Source organism: Gobius niger (genome assembly GCF_951799975.1).
Source record: "Gobius niger genome assembly, chromosome: 4".
Taxonomy (NCBI): domain Eukaryota; kingdom Metazoa; phylum Chordata; class Actinopteri; order Gobiiformes; family Gobiidae; genus Gobius; species Gobius niger.
In genome coordinates, this window is record NC_136855.1 from 3006386 (window position 1) to 3032222 (window position 25837).

The 25837-nt window shown below is 47.6% G+C and overlaps 2 protein-coding genes across 5 annotated transcripts in view; one reads left to right on the top strand and one right to left on the bottom strand.

Moving 5' to 3' along the window:
• The window catches only part of tubgcp4 (tubulin gamma complex component 4), a 58903-nt gene that overhangs the window by 11984 nt on the left and 21082 nt on the right, over window positions 1-25837 (top strand). Inside the window, exons 8-19 of the mRNA XM_079555111.1 lie at window positions 392-557; window positions 635-759; window positions 3039-3089; window positions 3161-3266; window positions 5036-5140; window positions 10650-10785; window positions 11276-11351; window positions 11437-11538; window positions 12776-12910; window positions 13282-13395; window positions 17132-17271; window positions 21087-21117. Coding sequence (XP_079411237.1) covers window positions 392-557; window positions 635-759; window positions 3039-3089; window positions 3161-3266; window positions 5036-5140; window positions 10650-10785; window positions 11276-11351; window positions 11437-11538; window positions 12776-12910; window positions 13282-13395; window positions 17132-17271; window positions 21087-21093 — 1263 coding nt within the window. The 3' untranslated portion in view covers window positions 21094-21117. The remainder of the gene's footprint in view (window positions 1-391; window positions 558-634; window positions 760-3038; window positions 3090-3160; window positions 3267-5035; window positions 5141-10649; window positions 10786-11275; window positions 11352-11436; window positions 11539-12775; window positions 12911-13281; window positions 13396-17131; window positions 17272-21086; window positions 21118-25837) is intronic.
• The window catches only part of tp53bp1 (tumor protein p53 binding protein, 1), a 40496-nt gene continuing 35860 nt past the window's right edge, over window positions 21202-25837 (bottom strand). For all 4 annotated transcript variants that reach the window (XM_079555091.1, XM_079555092.1, XM_079555089.1 and 1 more), the window contains 3 exons: window positions 24990-25186; window positions 24067-24197; window positions 21202-21426 (listed from right to left, as the gene is read on the bottom strand). In XM_079555091.1, the coding sequence (XP_079411217.1) occupies window positions 21254-21426; window positions 24067-24197; window positions 24990-25186 (501 nt within the window). In that variant the 3' untranslated portion in view covers window positions 21202-21253. The remainder of the gene's footprint in view (window positions 21427-24066; window positions 24198-24989; window positions 25187-25837) is intronic.

Genomic DNA, 25837 nt, shown 5'->3' on the forward strand with positions numbered 1-25837 from the left:
GCCACGCCCCCTTCTATGACGAGATGCCGTCTGTATCTATAGCGTAGCATCAGAGAAGTGTGTACGTGTGTGCGTGATGCCGCATTGACAGGTTGATGTCTGTTGTCATGGGAATAAGTTCATGAACAGCTGATCGTTGTTATGCGCTTGATAAAACTAGGGCGGTCTTGGGTCGACCCACAAAGGCTCCAACATGTGTGAAAAGACATGACAAGACCCTGCATGGTATAAATAAACGTGCCTTGCTTTGCTCTATGAAAATCTGTCTGACCTTTAACCTTCACACACATTTACAATTATTTACACGACTTATCCACCTTCATTCATTTGTTGAGATGCTAATACTAAGTTTTGGTGTAAAGAACGTGCCCGGCCGTCTGTGCTTGTGCAGAGGCTGATCGAGGAGGAGAACATGCTGGCTCCGTCGCTGCAGCAGTTCTCTCTCCGCACCGAGATGCTGCCGTCGTACATCCCGGTGCGAGTCGCAGAGAAGATCCTGTTCGTGGGAGAATCCGTCCAGATGTTCGAGAACCACAACCACGGCCCGTCCAGAACCGGTCAGTGGGATCTCTTTGTGATTTTTGGGTCTGACAGCATCAATGTGCAGGATGACGCTTCAGTCTGTTTTCTCCAGGCTCCATATTGAAACACAGGGAGGACGTGTTTGCCTCGGAGCTGCACCGACTCAAGCAGCAGCCGCTCTTCAGTTTAGTCGACTTCGAGAACCTCATCGACCACATCCGCAGCACCGTGGCCGAGGTACTGCCCTCTCCCCAGACGCTTCACATCACTAGGGATGTCACCATTATTCTGAGGGAAAATACTGCAATTTTACAGTCTTTCATGATGATCAAAATGAAGGAAGAAAATTATGAGAATTTCTTCAAATCCTTTACAGTTCTGTCCAAATATCATAACGGTGATATCATACCACTACTTTCACGATACCTGCTTTTTGATAACGGTGCCTTAACGATACTTTTTCCAATACCTATCTTGTTTTAGTTGAATAACATGGGTATATAAAAAAAGCATTGTTCAGGAGAAAATCCTAAAACGGCACAACAGAAAGAAACACAGGCCTCAGCAGCGTCACCTGTAACTTCATGTTTTGAGCAGAATTTCCACTTGTGCGTCGATACAAAGAGAGAAAGGACATTATTACATTACATTACATTATTACCTCCTGAGCAGCCGTCGAAGATCTTTACACAGGGAGAGCGCTCACTCTGTCACTAATCATTTATGTTTGGTACAAATATCCTTCAAAGTAAATCCAACTCATGTTCAAAGTATTCAAAGTATATTGACTCAAAAGAGCAACAAGCTGTCGACTTTGTAACCCTTTAATGTTTCTCCCTACACGGTTTTTTATTATTATTATTTTCTAACCATTTGGGGACCTCCCAGTTATCTGCTCTAAACCAGTCCAAACCTGATCTAAACCAGTCCAAAACAGGTCTAAACTGGGCCAAACCAGGTCTAAACCGGTCCAAACCAGGTCTAAACCAGTCCAAACCAGGTCTAAACCAGTCCAAAACAGGTCTAAACTGGTCCAAACCAGGTCTAAACCAGTCCAAAACAGGTCTAAACTGGGCCAAACCAGGTCTAAACCGGGCCAAACCAGGTCTAAACCGGGCCAAACCAGGTCTAAACCGGGCCAAACTAGGTCTAAACCGGTCCAAAACAGGTCTGATCCGGCCCAATCCAGGTCTAAACCAGTCCAAAACAGGTCTAAACTGGTCCAAACCAGTCTAAACCTGTCCAAACCAGGTCTACACCGGTCCAAAGTCTAAACCGGTCCAAACCAGGTCTAAACCGGTCCAAGACAGGTCTAAACCGCTCCAAACCAGGGCTAAACCGGTCCGAAGCAGGTCTAAACCAGTCCAAAACAGGGCTAAACCGGTCCGAAGCAGGTCTAAACCAGGTCTAAACCAGTCCAAAACAGTTCTAAACCGGTCCAAAGCAGATCTAAACCAGGTCTAAACCAGTCCAAAACAGGTCTAAACCAGTCCAAAGCAGGTCGAAACCTGTCCAAACCAGGTCTAAACTGGTCCAAACCGGTCCAAACCAGGTCTAAACCAGTCCAAAACAGGTCTAAAGTGGTCCAAACCAGCCCAATCCAGGTCTTAACCACTCCAAAACAGGTCTAAACCACTCCAAAGCAGGTCTAAACCGGTCCAAACCAGGTCTAAACTGGTCCAAACCGGTCCAAACCAGGTCTAAACCAGTCCAAAACAGGTCTAAAGTGGTCCAAACCAGCCCAATCCAGGTCTTAACCACTCCAAAGCAGGTCTAAACCGGTCCAAACCAGGTCTAAACTAGCCCAAAACAGGTATATACCGGTCCAAACCTGCTCTAAACCAGTGCAACCCCACTCTAAACTGGACCAACCCCAAACTGGATATTTGGAGTATTACACACTTGAACCGAATAGTAGAGATAGGCAGATTTAGAACAACATTTGATTCGATAAAGCGTGCTCTACCAAATGGTTGAGCAAACTAATAAGGGGTTAAAGGATCTCTGCATCAAAAATGTCTAATACAGAGTGAGGGCTCACTTTTCCACAGAGTAAACAACAGCCTCCGTGTCTGTCGCTAAAGTCACTGCCGTGTTGTGCTCTTCTCTTTGTCCAAGAACTCCAGTTTCTTATTCAGCCCTTAGTTCTGGCCAGTTCTGCCATCTCTAATAATTGCAAAAGTTTTAATAAGTTATAGCCTTGCTTCACTTAAGCTGTTTTTTTTAAAGAAAACAGCTGCATTTGCGCTGAAGAGGAAATTAACTGGGCGCGTTCATGTTCCTTTTTTTTAGACTCACTGCGAGTCACATACTGTATTGACGCCTTGAAGGACACAAAGTACTGATACAAGGCACAGAAAGAATTTTAGTTTTTCCATACCCCCCCTACTGGAGCTTTATCAGTAGGGCTGGGTACTGTTACACGGTACCAAGTAGGGTACTTCTCCTGTAGAATCAGAAAACAGATAATAATGTTTAAAATGTACATTATTGGGTTTGTGCCGTCTCTGCTGCAGCACCTGTGGACTCTGATGGTGGAGGAGGCCGACCTCATCGAGCAGCTCAAGGTCAGACTCCTTTATTCCAGGTTTCGACCTGGGTCAGTCCTGGTTTTTGACCCTGTCCCCTGCGTCCTCAGATCATTAAGGACTTCTTCCTCCTGGGCCGTGGAGAGCTGTACCAGGTTTTCATCGACCTGGCTCAGCACATGTTAAAGACTCCTCCCACCGCCGTCACAGAACACGGTGAGAACACCACAAGGGAGAAAAGTTACTAAATCAATTTGGCCAAAATCAGTGAAATATATTAACCGACATTAAATCTAAATGTATTGGAGAATAATGACTTGTATCAAATATTTTTACTGCAGTAGTTATTCAAAAGTGTAAAGATTTTGGTCAGCTGTGGCTAAAAACTTAAGTGTGGCAGAGCTAAACAGCCAAAACTGAAGTAATGAGTAATTAGCAAAATTATTACTTTTGAAATCAATATTATTAGCATTATATTCATATGCTATAGGTATATTTTGAGAGGAAAAGGGATGAACTGTGAAGGGAACTATAATAATAATAACAATAATAATAATAATACACTAATAATAATAAACTACCTGCTCTGGGGAACTGAACTTCTGCTGTGACAAGTAAAAGCTAATTATAAATGTATGAACTATTACTGGAATAATTCTCTTCCTCCTGAGCCAGGAGGTTTGAAGCAGCTGGACCTTGTTACATAAACGCGGCAAAAGGAACACGTTTCAAACAAAAACACTTAAAACATGCCTCCAGGTCCCACTTGTGCCCGTCACACCTCTACACGTTTCCTCAGCCCCCCCCCCGGTCAATGACCGGTCGTTCTGTCCCCAAGACAAAAATTCCACATGCGACCTCGTGTGCTGTGTATTTCCCATGTCTTGATGTTTCTATAGATGTGCTTTGCCTTAACTTAACCTGATTGTAATTTCGCATATCTTCTTTTGTAAGGCGCATTGAGATGCCTTGTGCACGAAATGCACAAGGCATCTCAAACTTTATAAAGTTGCTTTGCCTTGTTAATAACAAGCTAATAGCATTAAACAATATGCTAATAAGCTAATAGCAATATATTAATATGCTAGTAAGCTAATAGCATTGTACAGATATGCTAATAAGTTAATAGCATCATACTAATAAGCTAATAGCAATATATTAATATGCTAGTAAGCTAATAGCATTGTACAGATATGCTAATAAGTTAATAGCATTATACTAATAAACTAATAGCAATATATTAATATGCTAGTAAGCTAATAGCATTGTACAGATATGCTAATAAGTTAATAGCATTATACTAATAAACTAATAGCAATATATTAATATGCTAGTAAGCTAATAGCGTTGTACCGATATGCTAATAAGTTAATAGCATCATACTAATAAGCTAATAGCAATATATTAATATGCTAATAAGCTAACAGAATTATGTCTGTGTAAGCTCTCAGTCGTACAGGAGTTGTCCATCTTCAACGAAGGTCTTTGGGTCATCTTCTGTACTCAGTAGTTGAAGTCTCAAACGTTTCACATCCAAAAGGATTTGTCAGCGAACTAAGGTTCAGTTCAGCCCGCAGCTTAGATAATAGCAATATACCAATATGCTATTAAGCTAATAACAATATATTAATATGCCAATAAGGTAAAAGCATCATACCAATATGCTAATAAGCTAACAACAATATATTAATATGCCAATAAGGTAAAAGCATCATACCAATATGCTAATAAGCTAACAACAATATATTAATATGCCAATAAGGTAAAAGCATCATACCAATATGCTAATAAGCTAATAACAATATATTAATATGCTAATAAGGTAATAGCATTATACCAATATTCTAACCACTAATAAAATCAACTGAAACTCATGATTCTGCTCCAGGTAAACATATATTCTGCAGAGAGTTACTGCAGTACTCTTGGCACTGTGTAATAGTAGTAGTAGCATTCCTGTGGTAACGTGTACTTGTGTGTTATAGATGTGAATGTGGCGTTCCAACAAGCCGCTCACAAAGTTCTCCTCGACGACGACAGCCTCCTCCCTCTGCTCCACCTGACTGTGGACTACCAGAACAAGGACAAGGGTAAGAGCAAAAAAGCTTTCATCCTTCTGTAGTCCTGCTGTAGGCCTTCTGTAATCCTGTTGTCGGCCCTCCGTAGTCCTGCTGTAGGTCTTCTGTAGTCCTACTGTAGACCTTCTGTAGGTCTTCTGTAGGCCTTCTGTAGTCCTGCTGTAGGCCCTCCGTAGTTCTGCTGTAGACCTTCCGTAGCCCTGCTGTAGACCTTCCGTAGCCCTGCTGTAGACCTTCCGTAGTCCTGCTGTAGGCCTTTTGTAGTCCTGCTGTAGGCCTTCTGTAATCCTGTAGGCCCTCCGTAGTCCTGTAGGCCCTCCATAGTCCTGCTGTAGGCCCTCCGTAGTCCTGCAGGCCCTCCGTAGTCCTGTAGGCCCTCCATAGTCCTGCTGTAGGCCCTCCGTAGTCCTGCAGGCCCTCCGTAGTCCTGTAGGCCCTCCATAGTCCTGCTGTAGGCCCTCCGTAGTCCTGTAGGCCCTCCATAGTCCTGTAGGCCTTCCGTAGTCCTGCTGTAGGCCCTCCGTAGCCCTGCTGTAGGCCTTCCGTAGTCCTGCTGTAGGCCTTCTGTAGCCCTGCTGTAGGCCCTCCCTAGCCCTGTAGGCCCTCCGTAGTCCTGCTGTAGGCCCTCCGTAGTCCTGTAGGCCCTCCATAGTCCTGCTGTAGGCCCTCCGTAGCCCTGCTGTAGGCCCTCCGTAGCCCTGCTGTAGGCCCTCCGTAGTCCTGTAGGCCCTCCATAGTCCTGCTGTAGGCCCTCCGTAGCCCTGCTGTAGGCCCTCCGTAGCCCTGCTGTAGGCCCTCCGTAGCCCTGTAGGCCCTCCGTAGCCCTGTAGGCCCTCCGTAGTCCTGTAGGCCCTCCGTAGTCCTGCTGTAGGCCCTCCGTAGCCCTGTAGGCCCTCCGTAGCCCTGCTGTAGGCCTTCCGTAGTCCTGCTGTAGGCCCTCCGTAGCCCTGCTGTAGGCCTTCCGTAGTCCTGCTGTAGGCCCTCCGTAGTCCTGTAGGCCCTCCGTAGTCCTGTAGGCCCTCCGTAGCCCTGCTGTAGGCCTTTCTTAGCCCTGCTGTAGGCCCTCCGTAGTCCTGTAGGCCCTCCGTAGCCCTGCTGTAGTCCCTCCATAGTCCTGCTGTAGGCCCTCCGTAGTCCTGTAGGCCCTCCGTAGTCCTGTAGGCCCTCCGTAGTCCTGCTGTAGGCCTTCCGTAGTCCTGCTGTAGGCCCTCCGTAGTCCTGCTGTAGGCCTTCCGTAGTCCTGCTGTAGGCCCTCCGTAGCCCTGCTGTAGGCCCTCCGCAGTCCTGCTGTAGGCCCTCCGTAGTCCTGCTGTAGGCCCTCCGTAGTCCTGCTGTAGGCCTTCCGTAGTCCTGCTGTAGGCCCTCCGTAGTCCTGCTGTAGGCCCTCCGTAGCCCTGCTGTAGGCCCTCCGTAGTCCTGCTGTAGGCCCTCCGTAGTCCTGCTGTAGGCCCTCCGTAGTCCTGCTGTAGGCCTTCCGTAGTCCTGCTGTAGGCCTTCCGTAGTCCTGCTGTAGGCCCTCCGTAGTCCTGCTGTAGGCCTTCCGTAGTCCTGCTGTAGGCCTTCCGTAGTCCTGCTGTAGGCCCTCCGTAGTCCTGCTGTAGGCCCTCCGTAGTCCTGCTGTAGGCCTTCCGTAGTCCTGCTGTAGGCCTTCCGTAGTCCTGCTGTAGGCCCTCCGTAGCCCTGCTGTAGGCCCTCCGTAGTCCTGCTGTAGGCCCTCCGTAGTCCTGCTGTAGGCCTTCCGTAGCCCTGCTGTAGGCCTTCCGTAGCCCTGCTGTAGGCCCTCCGTAGCCCTGCTGTAGGCCCTCCGTAGCCCTGCTGTAGGCCCTCCGTAGTCCTGTAGGCCCTCCGTAATCCTGCTGTAGACCTTCCGTAGTCCTGTAGGCCCTCCGTAGTCCTGCTGTAGGCCCTCCGTAGTCCTGTAGGCCCTCCGTAATCCTGCTGTAGACCTTCCGTAGTCCTGTAGGCCCTCCGTAGTCCTGCTGTAGGCCCTCCGTAGTCCTGCTGTAGGCCCTCCGTAGTCCTGCTGTAGGCCTTCCGTAGCCCTGCTGTAGGCCTTCCGTAGTCCTGCTGTAGGCCTTCCGTAGTCCTGCTGTAGGCCCTCCGTAGCCCTGCTGTAGGCCCTCCGTAGTCCTGCTGTAGGCCCTCCGTAGTCCTGCTGTAGGCCCTCCGTAGTCCTGCTGTAGGCCCTCCGTAGTCCTGCTGTAGCCCCTCCGTAGTCCTGCTGTAGCCCCTCCGTAGTCCTGCTGTAGGCCCTCCGTAGCCCTGCTGTAGGCCCTCCGTAGTCCTGCTGTAGGCCCTCCGTAGTCCTGCTGTAGGCCCTCCGTAGTCCTGCTGTAGCCCCTCCGTAGTCCTGCTGTAGCCCCTCCGTAGTTCTGCTGTAGGCCCTCCGTAGTCCTGCTGTAGCCCCTCCGTAGTCCTGCTGTAGCCCCTCCGTAGTCCTGCTGTAGCCCCTCCGTAGTCCTGCTGTAGGCCCTCCGTAGTCCTGTAGGCCCTCCATAGTCCTGCTGTAGGCCCTCCGTAGCCCTGCTGTAGGCCCTCCGTAGCCCTGTAGGCCCTCCGTAGCCCTGTAGGCCCTCCGTAGTCCTGTAGGCCCTCCGTAGTCCTGCTGTAGGCCCTCCGTAGCCCTGTAGGCCCTCCGTAGCCCTGCTGTAGGCCCTCCGTAGCCCTGCTGTAGGCCTTCCGTAGTCCTGCTGTAGGCCCTCCGTAGCCCTGCTGTAGGCCTTCCGTAGTCCTGCTGTAGGCCCTCCGTAGTCCTGTAGGCCCTCCGTAGTCCTGTAGGCCCTCCGTAGCCCTGCTGTAGGCCTTTCGTAGCCCTGCTGTAGGCCCTCCGTAGTCCTGTAGGCCCTCCGTAGCCCTGCTGTAGTCCCTCCATAGTCCTGCTGTAGGCCCTCCGTAGTCCTGTAGGCCCTCCGTAGTCCTGTAGGCCCTCCGTAGTCCTGCTGTAGGCCCTCCGTAGCCCTGCTGTAGGCCCTCCGTAGCCCTGCTGTAGGCCTTCCGTAGTCCTGCTGTAGGCCTTCCGTAGTCCTGCTGTAGGCCTTCCGTAGTCCTGCTGTAGGCCCTCCGTAGCCCTGCTGTAGGCCCTCCGCAGTCCTGCTGTAGGCCCTCCGTAGTCCTGCTGTAGGCCTTCCGTAGTCCTGCTGTAGGCCCTCCGTAGCCCTGCTGTAGGCCCTCCGTAGTCCTGCTGTAGGCCCTCCGTAGTCCTGCTGTAGGCCTTCCGTAGTCCTGCTGTAGGCCTTCCGTAGTCCTGCTGTAGGCCCTCCGTAGTCCTGCTGTAGGCCCTCCGTAGTCCTGCTGTAGGCCTTCCGTAGTCCTGCTGTAGGCCCTCCGTAGTCCTGCTGTAGGCCCTCCGTAGTCCTGCTGTAGGCCTTCCGTAGTCCTGCTGTAGGCCTTCCGTAGTCCTGCTGTAGGCCCTCCGTAGCCCTGCTGTAGGCCCTCCGTAGTCCTGCTGTAGGCCCTCCGTAGTCCTGCTGTAGGCCCTCCGTAGTCCTGCTGTAGGCCTTCCGTAGCCCTGCTGTAGGCCTTCCGTAGCCCTGCTGTAGGCCCTCCGTAGTCCTGCTGTAGGCCCTCCGTAGCCCTGCTGTAGGCCCTCCGTAGTCCTGTAGGCCCTCCGTAATCCTGCTGTAGACCTTCCGTAGTCCTGTAGGCCCTCCGTAGTCCTGCTGTAGGCCCTCCGTAGTCCTGCTGTAGGCCCTCCGTAGTCCTGTAGGCCCTCCGTAATCCTGCTGTAGACCTTCCGTAGTCCTGTAGGCCCTCCGTAGTCCTGCTGTAGGCCCTCCGTAGTCCTGCTGTAGGCCCTCCGTAGTCCTGCTGTAGGCCTTCCGTAGCCCTGCTGTAGGCCTTCCGTAGTCCTGCTGTAGGCCTTCCGTAGTCCTGCTGTAGGCCCTCCGTAGCCCTGCTGTAGGCCCTCCGTAGTCCTGCTGTAGGCCCTCCGTAGCCCTGTTGTAGGCCCTCCGTAGTCCTGCTGTAGGCCCTCCGTAGTCCTGCTGTAGGCCCTCCGTAGTCCTGCTGTAGCCCCTCCGTAGTCCTGCTGTAGCCCCTCCGTAGTCCTGCTGTAGGCCCTCCGTAGCCCTGCTGTAGGCCCTCCGTAGTCCTGCTGTAGGCCCTCCGTAGTCCTGCTGTAGGCCCTCCGTAGTCCTGCTGTAGCCCCTCCGTAGTCCTGCTGTAGCCCCTCCGTAGTCCTGCTGTAGGCCCTCCGTAGTCCTGCTGTAGGCCCTCCGTAGTCCTGCTGTAGCCCCTCCGTAGTCCTGCTGTAGCCCCTCCGTAGTCCTGCTGTAGCCCCTCCGTAGTCCTGCTGTAGGCCCTCCGTAGTCCTGTAGGCCCTCCATAGTCCTGCTGTAGGCCCTCCGTAGCCCTGTAGGCCCTCCGTAGTCCTGTAGGCCCTCCGTAGTCCTGTAGGCCCTCCGTAATCCTGCTGTAGACCTTCCGTAGTCCTGTAGGCCCTCCGTAATCCTGCTGTAGGCCCTCCGTAGTCCTGCTGTAGGGCTTCCGTAGTCCTGCTGTAGGCCTTCCGTAGTCCTGCTGTAGGCCCTCCGTAGCCCTGCTGTAGGCCTTCTGTAATCCTGCTGTAGGCCCTCCGTAGTCCTGTAGGCCCTCCGTAATCCTGCTGTAGACCTTCCGTACTCCTGTAGGCCCTCCGTAGTCCTGCTGTAGACCTTCCGTAGTCCTGTAGGCCCTCCGTAGCCCTGCTGTAGACCTTCCGTAGTCCTGCTGTAGGCCCTCCGTAGTCCTGCTGTAGGCCCTCCGTAATCCTGCTGTAGACCTTCCGTAGTCCTGTAGGCCCTCCGTAGTCCTGCTGTAGGCCCTCCGTAGCCCTGCTGTAGGCCCTCCGTAGTCCTGCTGTAGGCCCTCCGTAGTCCTGCTGTAGCCCCTCCGTAGTCCTGCTGTAGGCCCTCCGTAGCCCTGCTGTAGGCCGTCCGTAGTCCTGCTGTAGGCCTTCCGTAGTCCTGCTGTAGGCCCTCCGTAGCCCTGCTGTAGGCCCTCCGTAGTCCTGTAGGCCCTCCGTAGTCCTGTAGGCCCTCCGTAGTCCTGCTGTAGGCCTTCCGTAGTCCTGCTGTAGGCCCTCCGTAGCCCTGCTGTAGGCCCTCCGTAGTCCTGCTGCAGGCCCTCCGTAGTCCTGTAGGCCCTCCGTAGTCCTGTAGGCCCTCCGTAATCCTGCTGTAGACCTTCCGTAGTCCTGTAGGCCCTCCGTAGTCCTGCTGTAGACCTTCCGTAGTCCTGTAGGCCCTCCGTAGTCCTGCTGTAGGCCCTCCGTAGCCCTGCTGTAGGCCCTCCGTAGTCCTGTAGGCCCGCCGTAGTCCTGCTGTAGGCCCTCCGTAGTTCTGCTGTAGACCTTCCGTAGTCCTGTAGGCCTTCATGTAGTCCTGCTGTAGGCCTGCTGTAGGCCCTCCGTAGTCCTGTAGGCCCTCCGTACACCTGCTGTAGGCCCTCCGTAGTCCTGCTGTAGGCCCTCCGTAGTCCTGCTGAAGGCCGGGTCTCACTGGTCATTTCAGTGGATGAAGCTTTAATCCCGCTCCTTCCTCAGATCCAGGGCGGGAGGGGGCGGCGGCTCAGGACACGTCCCCGCGGGAGCCTCCTCAGTCGGGCTGGGCCGCTCTGGGACTGTCCTACAGAGTCCAGTGGCCCCTGCACATCCTCTTCACCCCCGCAGTACTGGAGAAGTAAGTACAAGTACTGCAATACTGTATTCCCCCTGTCCTGGCTCCTGTGTAATGGAATATTCAGGTTCAAAAAGGTAAAGCAAAACAACTGGACTTGGGTTTTAAAAGGGAGCTGACCATTTCACTGCCCACCTGGACACGCCCACTGCATATAGACCTGGTGGGTGTGACATCACTGCTGTGTATATTCAGGTGGTTATTTTTAGGATTAATCTATCATTTGTTTCATCTTCCACTACATGTAAGAGAACTCTTTAAAGCTGGGGTACATGATTTTTCCTGTTCAAACTGTTTTTAGTTTTTTTTTTATTCCTTAGTTGTGTTAAATGCTTTGTGATTTGTGTCTATGAAGGCACTGAATAAATGGAATACTTACTAAGCAGTAGTAGAATATGGAAACATTAGTATTCATAAAATGGTAGAGGGAAATAAGAACGTAATAATAATGGTTTTAGTCGTGTTCATTTCTGAAGTATCCTGTGTATTTCAGGTATAACGTTGTATTCCGGTACTTACTGAGCGTGAGGAGAGTCCAGTCTCAGCTGCAGCATCTGTGGGCCCTTCAGGTGAGGAGATACTGCAGTACTACAGATACTGCAGTACTACAAATACTGCAGTATAATGATGAAACAAAGTGTCTGTGTGTTTTAGATGCAGAGAAAACGCCTTAAGTCCAGTCAGACCGACGCCCCCCAGTGGAGACTCCGCAACCACATGGCCTTCCTCATCGACAACCTGCAGTACTACCTACAGGTACTGCTACTTCTACTACTACTACTGCTACTACCTGTCTTTCACTGGAGCCACAATTCAAGAGCTAATATTCTCCAAATCTTCATAGTGTCGGTCCAGCACGATTATGATCAGTATTATTTTTATTTATTTATTTGTAGGATCTTGGACAAACGTCATACCCCCAAAAAATATATAATAGGTACAATAAAGGTACATTTGCTCCAGTACTCCTTGTGTCCTTAAAAGAAAAATATAGCCAGCATTACAAAAAGAAAAAAAAAAGATTTCAATGTAAATTATATATAAATTATAAACAATGTACTTTCAATTGAAGCCCAGTTGTCCATAACTAGGTCATTTTTTATCTTGCTGTTATTTTCTCCATATGATCCTCTTCTATCAGTTTGTTGTTCCATGTTGGGGAGCCGAGGTTTGAGCCAAGAGACCGTAATCATCGTCTCAGCAATTAAAGAGGGGGTATTCTGCTTTTTTCAATCACATAGCACCAGTCTATATCACACTACAATGACGACCAAACCTTCTGTTGGTCTGTAAATGCAGTAAATTAGAATAACTGCCTTGTATAAAATGTCTCTCTCAAAATGGCTGTAGTGAATGTCTTGAAATAGGCCCCTGTCTCTTTAAGAACCTCTGAGCCTTTCCGACACGCCCCCTCCACACGCTGTCTGTGGCATCAGTGGGGAGGGGGTTCTGCTGAGGAGCAGTGGTTGGTTACTCGGCTGGTGATGAAAGCTCGGAGGCGTCTCCAGGAGGTGGGGGCGTTCCTAGGAGGACTCAGGCAAACCTATCCCTAAAATGGCCGCCATCAGAGTTTTTACAGATTACTCAAAAATACGTGAATGTGCCAAGGCAACACTTCAGGCATGTTTTTAATGAGGGAATGACATAATAACATGATGTAAAGCTTGAAAAAGTCGATTTTGCATAATACCCCCCCTTTAAGAGTATTATTTCGATTTGGGAAATGTTACAATTTGATCTAAGGTTGCTGAAAAGAGATTACACCTCTTTTCAGAAATTCTAATACTTGATTAATTTTGGACAGTCCCCAAAAACGTGAGAGCGGTCTCCCACCTCTATTCTTTTTTTAAGTGATGGACGTTTCTCCTCTAATCTTTAAGATCTCTGACCACATTTATAAAGTGGGAGGGATTAAAAAGGTTACACCAGAATGACAAATCTGTGTGTTGTGTGTACTTTCTGCAGTACTTCACTCGGTGTTGTGTATTTTCAGGTGGACGTGCTGGAGTCTCAGTTCTCGCAGCTCTTGGCTCAGATAAACTCCACCAGAGACTTCGAGAGCATCAGGCTGGCCCACGACCACTTCCTCAGTAACCTGCTGGCCCAGTCCTTCATCCTGCTCAAACCGGTACCAAACAGCAGGACTAACACCCGCACTCCTGACACGGCCCTGACACGGCCCTCTGAAAACAGAGCAATGTTTCCAAATCAAATCAAATCCAGCTCAAACCAGCTTAAACCAGCTCCCACCTTAACCCAGTTCCAGTTCAGCTTAACCCAGTCTCCAGTTCAGCTTTACCCCAATCTACAAAGCTTCATGACGCTTCACATTTGCTTCTCTCTTTTGTCAGTCTTGTCTGCGTGCGTGTTATCGCTTTTTTTTTTATTGTGTTATTGTTCTTCTATTTCGATGCTTTTTTTTCTAGTTAAGACCCTGGAGCTGTGTCTGTGTACTTATGCAGTATATTTCTCAGTATTTGAAGTATCCGTGTACTGCAGGTGTTCCACTGCCTCAGTGAGATCCTGGAGCTGTGTCACTCGTTCTGTTCTCTGGTCAGACAGAACTCAGCGCTGGACGAACGAGGCGCCGCACAGCTCGACCTCCTCATCAAGGTACGACCACTACTACTACTACTACCACCACTACCACCACTACTACCACTACCACTACTACTACCACCTATGAGAACGCTTTGGAATTTCTCACATTTCTGCCTAAATTGGGCATAAAATGTGGTCTCATCTTTATTAAAATCCGAAGAATGATTAAACAGTGTCTGCTTATATTAATACCACCCACACATTTCTATTTGATCATATTTGCTTTGGCCACAGCATGGAAACATTCACAGGAGAGGGAGGAATAAGTAAGTAACATGATGTTGATGTTTCAGAGCAGTGGGGAGAGAGTTCCACAGTGTCGCTTCCGAAGGAGAAGCTGGACTGTCCAAAAGATTTTCGAAACTTTGGGAGAACACAATCCCCGCTAACTGAGGCTCTGGTGGACGGTCTGAGAGAGCCCTGACCCCTGACCCCTGACCCCTCACCATGAGGCCAGAGAACAGTGGTGACACACAGATGTTCAGACATTTAAAAGTCAATTTCATTTTACTACTAAAATGTACAAAGTTTTCAAAAGTAAAACGCTGCGTTTGTATGATATCACAATGATGCCTCTCAGAGGTTTCTTAATTGCGTGTTTATACAGAGAAGTGACTGGTTTCAGAGTGGACGCTGATGTAATGCAGTATGACAGATGTGAAAAACCCATTACATGCACATACATTAAAGCAGCCTGGTGTGATAACTCTCTTCTTATAAAAAGAAAAAAGGTCAGAAGTATTTTGTTTCATGAACCTCCTGAATGGGTTCATGTTCTAACCAGTGTTAATTTTGACAACATATTTTATTTTAGTTTTAGTCTTAGTCTTTTGACTAAAATGTAATTTAATTTTAGTCGAGATTTAGTCGACAAAAATTGCATGTCAATTTAGTCGACTAAATTTAAGACTAATTTAGTCGACTTTGCATTGATAATATTCATTATAATCTTGTCCCTCTGCTTCATGTTTCTGCTCCACATGAACAAAGCTCAGAGCTGATCCTTTGGCAGTGAATTTAAATGATCTGAGGCTCTTTCAGACGCTCAATAGAAGTTTGGATGATTTTAGTCTCTCCCTTTCATTTTTATTTAGTCTTATTTTAGTCTAGACTAAAATATCTGGACATTTTAGTCATAGTTTTAGTCTCATGTGAAACTTTTAATTTAGTTTTAGTCCAATTTTAGTCGTCAAAAATATCACTTTGACTAAAATTAACCCCTTAACGCCTGAACTAATTTCCCATTATATAAAAAAAAATATTATCAGTGTTTTTGCTTTCAAGCTGATGCTAAATTAAGTGGAGATTGTAAATTTTTATGTCGCACATAGTATAGATATAGTTTTAGGTATGTTGCCAATCGGCAACAACAGGCATAAATGCAATTTTGGGTATGTTGTAATTCGGCAACAACAGGCAAAAGTTGTAAATGTATTAAAATGACAAAATGTATTTATTCACAATTATTACAAATGTAAATGCACTGTAAGATACACTGAACACTTGTGTATTCAGGTTAGGATATTAGAACAGTAAACAGAGCTAACGCTTTTCACTAAATTCTTGCAAAGTGTTGATTTTGAGCAGCTGATGCCGTCCTGCAGCAGCAGCACTGGTAACAGGAAGGGCATCAGGATGTTCAGTAACATCTTCATTACTGCTGTTCCTGTCATCAGTGCCTTCCCTGCTGCTGCTGCTTTCATCACCTGATGTAGGGAGGTGAAAAAAAGCACTTTATAAAGGTGCAGACAATTTATCTACAAAATATCTACAATTTTTAATTATTATCAGTTTTTGCTCCCTTTCCTGAGGTTTTATAATACATTGTACATCAGATACCTCTATGTACCATTACTTATTTGCAAATTATATTATAATTGCACATTATTTTCGGACGTGGAACTCTTGTTTGTGGTCCAGTAGGTCCACCTTGTGGTCGCTTTGCATACAACACCAACGGTTTCATTTTGTTCTGTGTAAAAAAAGGGATAACTTTTTTTTTTATATCTTTGTATGTTATTGTTACAATGATTATAGAATTTCACTAAAATGGCATGTTCTAAAAAACGTTTTAGCTGTAATACATCTAAATACTACTAAAATGCGGTCACTGTGGCCACCAGATGGAGCTACTGCAGTTTTCCTTTATGGCCTGATGTTGCCGATTTACAACGTACCTAAATCTTCAAATAACAAAAAAAAAAATCCATCACACGAAGTTCATTCCAATCAATAATCTAAAGATGGAAACAGGGAGCTGCTGCATAATTTTATTTTAGCACAACTCAATTTACATTTGAAGATTTCATCAAAGTTGCTGCCTCGATTTGCAGAAATGCTATTTCCGCTAAATAGCTACCATGACCCGCTTGTGGTTCCTTCTCTGACCGGTCCTACGAGAATCTAGTGCTTGCAAAACTTTCCTAGGTACGGCATGGATGTGCGCAAACAGGTATCAAGGGAAAACGTGCGTTATTTTAGCCACAGTCTGGCAAGAAGAGGTATGTTGCCGATTTACGCCAATAGGCGTTAAGGGGTTAAGACTAAATATTTTAGTCGAAATTAACACTGGTTCTAACTGAACCTCAAAGGTGCTGTCAGGGGACCTCCGGCTGATGGAGAAAAATGTTAAGTAAAGCCTGTGTTAACTGCGGCCCAGCCAGTGCTGACACATGAATAACTGTCATCAGAATAAAGCTGACACTTTTCACCCTGACAGCAATCTGGGAGATCATTTACATTGAAAACAGCAACGGTCCTAGGACTGACCCTTGAGGCACTCCTGAGTCATTTGGACTTGGGGTGGATTTAACGCTTCCTACTTTCACACATTGTGCTCAACCCTCCGGGTAGGACTTAAACCATGACAGCTGCAGCTGAACATTGAAATTGCTGTAATTTCTTCAGTAAGATACAATGGTCCACTGTGTCCAAGGCCTAAAAACAGTCCTGACAACATTCCCTTTGTCCTGTAGAAGCAGCTGGCTGTTTCTGTGCTGTATTTTTGTCTGAACCGCTGGGGATGCAACAGTTGGTTATTTTCAAGATGTTCTATTAGTAGCCCAGCCACTGTTTTTTCCAGCACTTTGGAAACTACAGGGAGAATGGACTTAGGCTCGGTCTGTGTCCTCTGACTTCTGAACTGGAGTGATTACAGCAACCTTCCAGCTCTGTGGGAAAGTGTTTGTTTCTATTGACAAATACAAACAAAATGTCAATACAAGAGATATTGTTGTTGCAATATTTCCACATAGTGTTCTTTCTTCATGATGTCAGCTCTTTCTTCATGATGTCAGCGCTTCAGTGAAGTGCAGGAGTGTGAGACTGTGGGACAAATGGATCTGAACAGAGTCATGAAACCTCCTCTTCTCTCGGTCCTTTGTGTTTTATCCAAACCCATGCGCTCTCAGCGACCATGAGATCCATCGCGGCACTAAAAATCAAAGCTAAAAAATATTCCGTAAATGAATTTTAGGTTTAAGTAACCTCTAGTATGCTGTGTGATTTACCATGTACGTGTGTACCTCCTGTAAATACTGTGTGTACCTCCTGTAAATACTCCATGTACTGTGTGTACCTCCTGTAAATACTCCATGTACTGTGTGTACCTCCTGTAAATACTCCATGTACCTCCTGTAAATACTCCATGTACCTCCTGTAAATACTCCATGTACTGTGTGTACCTCCTGTAAATACTCCATGTACTGTGTGTACCTCCTGTAAATACTCCATGTACTGTGCCCCCCAGGGTTTCCGGAGGCAGTCGTCTCTTCTGTTCAAAATCCTGTCGAGCGTCAGAAACCACCAGATCAACTCAGACCTCGCTCAACTACTGCTGCGCCTGGACTACAACAAGTACTACACCTGCTCCGGGGGAACGCTGGGCAGGTACTACTACTACTATTACTACTATTACTACGATAACAAGTACTACACCTGCTCCGGGGGCACGCTGGGCAGGTACTACTACTACTATTACTACTATTACTACGACAACAATTACTACACCTGCTCCGGGGGCACGCTGGGCAGGTACTACTACTACTATTACTACTATTACTACGACAACAATTACTACACCTGCTCCGGGGGCACGCTGGGCAGGTACTACTACTACTATTACTATGACAACAAGTACTACACCTGCTCCGGGGGCACGCTGGGCAGGTACTACTACTACTATTACTACGACAACAAGTACTACACCTGCTCCGGGGGCACGCTGGGCAGGTACTACTACTACTATTACTATGACAACAAGTACTACACCTGCTCCGGGGGCACGCTACTACTACTATTACTATGACAACAAGTACTACACCTGCTCCGGGGGCACGCTGGGCAGGTACTACTACTACTATTACTACTACTACTATGACAACAAGTACTACACCTGCTCCGGGGGCACGCTGGGCAGGTACTACTACTACTATTACTATGACAACAAGTACTACACCTGCTCCGGGGGCACGCTGGGCAGGTACTACTACTACTATTACTATGACAACAAGTACTACACCTGCTCCGGGGGCACGCTGGGCAGGTACTACTACTACTATTACTACTACTACTATGACAACAAGTACTACACCTGCTCCGGGGGCACGCTGGGCAGGTACTACTACTACTACGACAACAAGTACTACACCTGCTCCGGGGGCACGCTGGGCAGGTACTACTACTACTATTACTACTATTACTACGACAACAAGTACTACACCTGCTCCGGGGGCACGCTGGGCAGGTACTACTACTACTATTACTACGACAACAAGTACTACACCTGCTCCGGGGGCACGCTGGGCAGGTACTACTACTACTACTATTACTACGACAACAAGTACTACACCTGCTCCGGGGGCACGCTGGGCAGGTACTACTACTACTATTACTACTATTACTACGACAACAAGTACTACACCTGCTCCGGGGGCACGCTGGGCAGGTACTACTACTACTATTACTACTATTACTACGACAACAATTACTACACCTGCTCCGGGGGCACGCTGGGCAGGTACTACTACTACTATTACTATGACAACAAGTACTACACCTGCTCCGGGGGCACGCTGGGCAGGTACTACTACTACTATTACTACTACTACTATGACAACAAGTACTACACCTGCTCCGGGGGCACGCTGGGCAGGTACTACTACTACTATTACTACTATTACTACGACAACAAGTACTACACCTGCTCCGGGGGAACGCTGGGCAGGTACTACTACTACTATTACTACTATTACTACGATAACAAGTACTACACCTGCTCCGGGGGCACGCTGGGCAGGTACTACTACTACTATTACTACTATTACTATGACAACAAGTACTACACCTGCTCCGGGGGCACGCTGGGCAGGTACTACTACTACTATTACTACTATTACTACGACAACAATTACTACACCTGCTCCGGGGGCACGCTGGGCAGGTACTACTACTACTATTACTACTATTACTACGACAACAATTACTACACCTGCTCCGGGGGCACGCTGGGCAGGTACTACTACTACTATTACTATGACAACAAGTACTACACCTGCTCCGGGGGCACGCTGGGCAGGTACTACTACTACTATTACTACGACAACAAGTACTACACCTGCTCCGGGGGCACGCTGGGCAGGTACTACTACTACTATTACTATGACAACAAGTACTACACCTGCTCCGGGGGCACGCTACTACTACTATTACTATGACAACAAGTACTACACCTGCTCCGGGGGCACGCTGGGCAGGTACTACTACTACTATTACTACTACTACTATGACAACAAGTACTACACCTGCTCCGGGGGCACGCTGGGCAGGTACTACTACTACTATTACTATGACAACAAGTACTACACCTGCTCCGGGGGCACGCTGGGCAGGTACTACTACTACTATTACTATGACAACAAGTACTACACCTGCTCCGGGGGCACGCTGGGCAGGTACTACTACTACTATTACTACTACTACTATGACAACAAGTACTACACCTGCTCCGGGGGCACGCTGGGCAGGTACTACTACTACTACGACAACAAGTACTACACCTGCTCCGGGGGCACGCTGGGCAGGTACTACTACTACTATTACTACTATTACTACGACAACAAGTACTACACCTGCTCCGGGGGCACGCTGGGCAGGTACTACTACTACTATTACTACGACAACAAGTACTACACCTGCTCCGGGGGCACGCTGGGCAGGTACTACTACTACTACTATTACTACGACAACAAGTACTACACCTGCTCCGGGGGCACGCTGGGCAGGTACTACTACTACTATTACTACTATTACTACGACAACAAGTACTACACCTGCTCCGGGGGCACGCTGGGCAGGTACTACTACTACTATTACTACTATTACTACGACAACAATTACTACACCTGCTCCGGGGGCACGCTGGGCAGGTACTACTACTACTATTACTATGACAACAAGTACTACACCTGCTCCGGGGGCACGCTGGGCAGGTACTACTACTACTATTACTATGACAACAAGTACTACACCTGCTCCGGGGGCACGCTGGGCAGGTACTACTACTACTATTACTACTACTACTATGACAACAAGTACTACACCTGCTCCGGGGGCACGCTGGGCAGGTACTACTACTACTATTACTATGACAACAAGTACTACACCTGCTCCGGGGGCACGCTGGGCAGGTACTACTACTACTATTACTATGACAACAAGTACTACACCTGCTCCGGGGGCACGCTGGGCAGGTACTACTACTACTATTACTACTACTACTATGACAACAAGTACTACACCTGCTCCGGGGGCACGCTGGGCAGGTACTACTACTACTACGACAACAAGTACTACACCTGCTCCGGGGGCACGCTGGGCAGGTACTACTACTACTATTACTACTATTACTACGACAACAAGTACTACACCTGCTCCGGGGGCACGCTGGGCAGGTACTACTACTACTACTATTACTACGACAACAAGTACTACACCTGCTCCGGGGGCACGCTGGGCAGGTACTACTACTACTATTACTACTATTACTACGACAACAAGTACTACACCTGCTCCGGGGGCACGCTGGGCAGGTACTACTACTACTATTACTACTATTAAAACAAGTACTACACCTGCTCCGGGGGCACGCTGGGCAGGTACTACTACTACTATTACTACTATTACTACTATTAAAACAAGTACTACACCTGCTCCGGGGGCACGCTGGGCAGGTACTACTACTATTGCTATTACTACGACAGCAAGTACTACACCTGCTCTGGGGGCACGCTGGGCAGGTACTACTACTACTACTACTACTACTACTACTACTACTATTACTATGACAACAAGTACTACACCTGCTCCGGGGGCACGCTGGGCAGGTACTACTACTACTATTACTACTATTACTACTATTAAAACAAGTACTACACCTGCTCCGGGGGCACGCTGGGCAGGTACTACTACTACTATTATACTGGTACTATTGCTTCTTCTACTACTTGGGCAAGTTTAAGTGTACTTTAATTGTAATATATTTGAGCAGAAGTAATATGTTATATTCTTTAGTTAATGATATATTTTTGTAAGTAGTACTTTTATAATACCCCAAACACTGACTACTACTACATTTATGTAACACATATTTTGACAGTGAATTGGACTGATGGAAATGTCTGAATGAAGTTTTCTTTCTTTTACAGTGTGTGAGGACGGACCAATCACAGCGGAGCGTTCCTGTGTCACTGTGTAAATATGAAATAAAAGGAGAAACCTGCGGCGTGTGGTTCACTTTGAAGAAAAACACAGACCCGTGTGGAGTCTAAAAGAGTTTAATAATAAAATATTTACAGCCGTGCGGTGCCGAGGTTTAGGAGGAAGACGACGTGGAAGTGTCCAGTCCGAACGAAGACCCGGAGAAGTCCAGCGTCTCTCCACAGACCACACTGTGCACCAGCCAGTCCACGTTGACCCGCGGCACGTCCACCGCCGCGTCCAGGCCCGCGCCCAACACCGCCACGTCTGCGCAGTCCGCCGGGAACTCTGGGAAAGCACAGACTTTCACTCGCAGCTCGGAACATGATGACAAATCCATGGCCCAGTGACGCAGACTTCGAGACATTAAGAGAATAGAAACGCACAGAACCCTTAAACCCTAGTCCAGGTTCCATTATTGTGTTCAGGAATCAGGTTTGGCTTAGTGGACCTTCAAAATATAATCGACTGTTTTTGAAAGGTATAGTTACACACTGAAAGGAGCACAACTCAAAAACAAACGCCATCAGTTCAGTGGCTCCTGGCATATTGCTGCCTCTCTAGGTGAAATCCAACAACGCAGTAGATTGTGTTCATGTTATAGGATTCTATTTCAGTTGGAGCTCGTGCCAATACAACTATGTCCAAATGTTTTCCCTGATCATAACTCATGTTTTTGAATATTGTCTTCATTTTTGGACGCCTTTATGAGGCAATAATTAGACCATAGTTCATATGACCTGGAAGAGAGGACTTTGTTGCTAATGTCCCTGTGACAGTTTTTGTTTCATGTGAATTGGTCCATGAATTACAAACATATGGCTGGTGTCAGGGACGTGCACAGATAGAGCCCAGGTGGTGCTCAAGCACCTGCCCCTTTGCTCTGTGCCCTTTAAGTGCCCTTTAAGTGCCCTTCTCCAGACCTGTTTTTTTCTCTCCCCAATATTAAGTGTTATTTCATTCATATTTCATTATTGTTGTTAGATATTTGCCCTATTAAGCCAACATGTGCTGAAAATACAGTTTTAATGTGCAACAACTTCAAATCACGCTTCATTCCTCCTCTGCCTCTCGAGCCGCGGCGGCGCTGACGCTTCTGATCCCAGAAGGGCAGCTGTGCTGTCCCCGTGTTTCCCCGTAAGATGGTACAGCCCATCTACGACGCGGGAGTAAAGTAAACAAAGTAAATTCGATAACTTTATGAACGAGCCAGCGCGACATGACTGGATTATTAAAGGGAAAGGAAACAAAAGGGCCGTCAGGGCGAGGAAGTCAGCACCGCCGCGCGTGTCGACAAAGTCCGCGGTAACAAGTCAGTCACTTTAGCGGTTCTGTTTTGTCGCGCTATAAAATGATCTTAAAATGAGCTGTATTATTCAGACTAAGTCAGGGCTGAGTGTAGACCAGGGCCAGAGCAGTGTGAGCTGAGGTAAGGGAGAGGAGGAGAGAGAAGGTGAGGAGGTGCCTGGGTTCTGGACACTGCATCTGTGGGAGGATTATTGTTATTTAAGATATTTTTGACATGGACAAAGGAATGATATTGACAAACCAGATTTAAGTGTAGGCTATAGTACCTTTCCATTTGGCCTATTTTATTTGTATTTGTGCTAATCTTAAGTGCAGAGCCTTGTGATAGTCCTACATTGTCCTCTAAAGTCTATCTAGTTTATTAATAGGTCCACATAATTGGACATTTTATGTTACTGTGTTAATCAGTGGTCTGTTAGTGTCACTAGTTACAGAAAAATCTTTTTTTTTTGCGGGGGTGTCCTTATGTCTTGGTTGAGCACCTGCCCCTCAAAATGTCTGTGCACGCCATTGGCTGGTGTAAACTGTATGATTTTTAGATGTCTCACTGCACGACGTGGGGACGGTAAAATCGTGAGCTGCACTCGTCTCCACTGTGTGTCAAAGTTTTGTAGTTTCAGGCTTCAGAAGGCGTGTGTTTAGCTCAACATGCCTTCAGTGTTTATTTTCCATGGAAAAGTCCAGAGAAAGTCCTGTGAAATGCAGAGTCAGACCCGCTCAGGCCTGGCCTCTGTTGCCTGTGACTCTGGCAGTGTGTGCTGACAGAGATCCTCTCTGCAGCGAGAGGATGGCTCACTCTACCACTAAAAATATCAGACACTGCCTGATGCCGGTCACAGCTCGTCTTTGGTCGTACGACGGTTCTATTTTAAATCTTTGTCCCTGTCTCCCCTGTCTCCGTCCCTGACCTACCATTTTCAGCTACGACCTACGATTTTTCTCATGACGAGTGATCTTACGTTGTAGACGGACAACATTGCACAGTGCACACCCGCCATATGATATGGAGATCTGCATTTTGTCAGTTACCATGGTTACTGCCATGGACTTTTCAGTTTCCCTCCACCTCAATGTTAAACTAGTAGGCTCTTTGGAATGTTGTGATGTCAAGTGAACGCAACCTATAAGATCACACACAACAGCCTGATGGCAACAGGGAAGTCCACCCAATCCTGACAGTAATGACTGAAGACTAACACAATGATTCTGAGACGAAGGAGCAAGAGTTGGAAACAGTTCTGCTCGCTGAGTTCTACACGCTGGACAATCCATAAGAACATGTTTGACAGTTTGATGGTTTCAACACTGCAAACATGATCAGAGGGTTTCCTGTTTGAACAAGAGCCCACCCAAGTCCACAATGCCCCAATCTCAGCCTGGTCAGAGTTTCAATTGAGTAATGATTTCTAATGAGGCTTTAACCTACATGTGGTCGATGACAGCAGCTGAAAACATCTGGATCATTCATCATTTGCGATGTTTGATGACTAATGCTAACAGGCTAACTGTCCACATACGCTAGAACCGAACGCCGCTTCTTTTTAATGCCCTGTGCAAACAAGAATGAGTCCAGTGTGAAGGTCTGTCCAGGGCTGACCCGCTCTGATCAGTGACACTCACCGCTCTGGTCGTGTGGAGACCGGACCAGGACTGTGCCTCCTCCCAGTCGGACCAGCTCTGACCAGAACTGGACCTGGTCTTCCACCAGCAGCAGGACTCGGAGGGCCTTAAAGGGGCTGCAGCGCTGATGCCTGGGACAGAGAGATTAGGAGGATTAGACACAACACCAGCAGTGCTCCAGTCCTGGGGCTTTAACTTTAAACTGGTGATGGGAAAAACACCGGAGCTTTGGAGCTCGTGTGGCTCCTCCTGAAAGACATGGCTGCCTCGAAAACTACTTCACTTTATTTCTTTGTTTATTTCGTCAGAACTAAATTATAGGAATAAAATATTCAAACCTAACTAATTTAACCCCTCCAGTAATTTTACCCAAACGTTACATTTTTAAACATAACATTTTGTTTCACGGTAATGGTCCCCAATCCTCTGTGAAACTTACATGGCAGCCTGTTCCTTAAAAGGGCAAAAAGGCGGGAAGCCCCTCTCGCGGGGTGGGCGGAGCCTCCACAGAGCTCCAGAGCTTGATTGACAGGCTCTGGGGCCAGTCAATGCACTGAAAATGCTTCCACTATTTCGGGACCGCTAATGCTAACGCTATGCTAATGTAGCCTCTGACTGCCTGGTTCGTGCTGGAGGATAATGTGCTTAATTCAGACACACAACAGGAATGTGCTCCGTTTTTCTTTCACAAACCTTATGTTGACAATGTGGATCTGTGGTGCTGAATGAAGTTTAATCTTCTACAATAAAATCATTTGATTACCACAGCTTTAACGGCGGTTAAATGACTGAAAACCTGCAGTATTTTATAATATTTAATCAGTATCTCTGTAGTCTCTACATTTAAAGGTTTCCCGGCAGCATCTGGCCTTAAAGTCTGGAAACTTCTTTGTCTATGTGGAGTGTCCAGGTGTAGCACTGACCACTCTCTGATTCCGCCCTCTGGCCCCGCCCCCGCAGGCAGCAGGTAGTTTCTGAAGTTGAGGAGGCTGTTGTCACGGCAACAGTCTCGGACCCACAGGTGAGAAACGCAGGGCACGCCGCTCGCCACACACAGCAGGTACTTCCTGTTACAGCAGTGCTGGTCAGCGATGAGGAGGGAGCGGTACGCCGCCTCGCACTGAGGAGAGGACACAGCAAAGGTCAAAATGAGCATCTGTGGTGACGCTGAGGACGGAAATACTGTGTTTGACCAAACAAATGAATATGCTTTAAATTATTATTCAATATTCAGCTTTTTGCAGGCATTTGGTCATGTCAAACACAGCGTCATCACCATCTTACACTTGTTGGTTGAATGAAAATGAAAACAGGTGAAACTAAATATTTAATAGAGGTCGGCTGCCGGCCGGTACATGGATGTTTTAAGATATCTCCTGCTAAAAATGTCGATCTAAGGCTGACATCTCCAGAACCAGATTGACATGGAAATATTTTATAACTAAGTAAGTAAGTGCTTTATTTGTCATTGTACAAGCGTACAACGAAATAGTGTTCAGGTGTTAGTCCTAAAAGTTAGTCCTTAAATGGTTTTAGCTGATAAGCGAGCTTTTACTTTTAAAAAGCTGCTTTCTTCAGGACCATTATGGACTCTTTGCAGTAAAAAAAAAAAATCCACCAGACCCCACAAAAACACGGCAAAGACGTACAAAAGCATCCAGTAAAACGATGTGGAACACAGAAACCACAATGCCAAAAAAATGCGGCTGTACCAAGAGAGGGGGAGGCTGCTGCGTGTTTTCACATGAAAACTCTAAAAATCTTATATCTG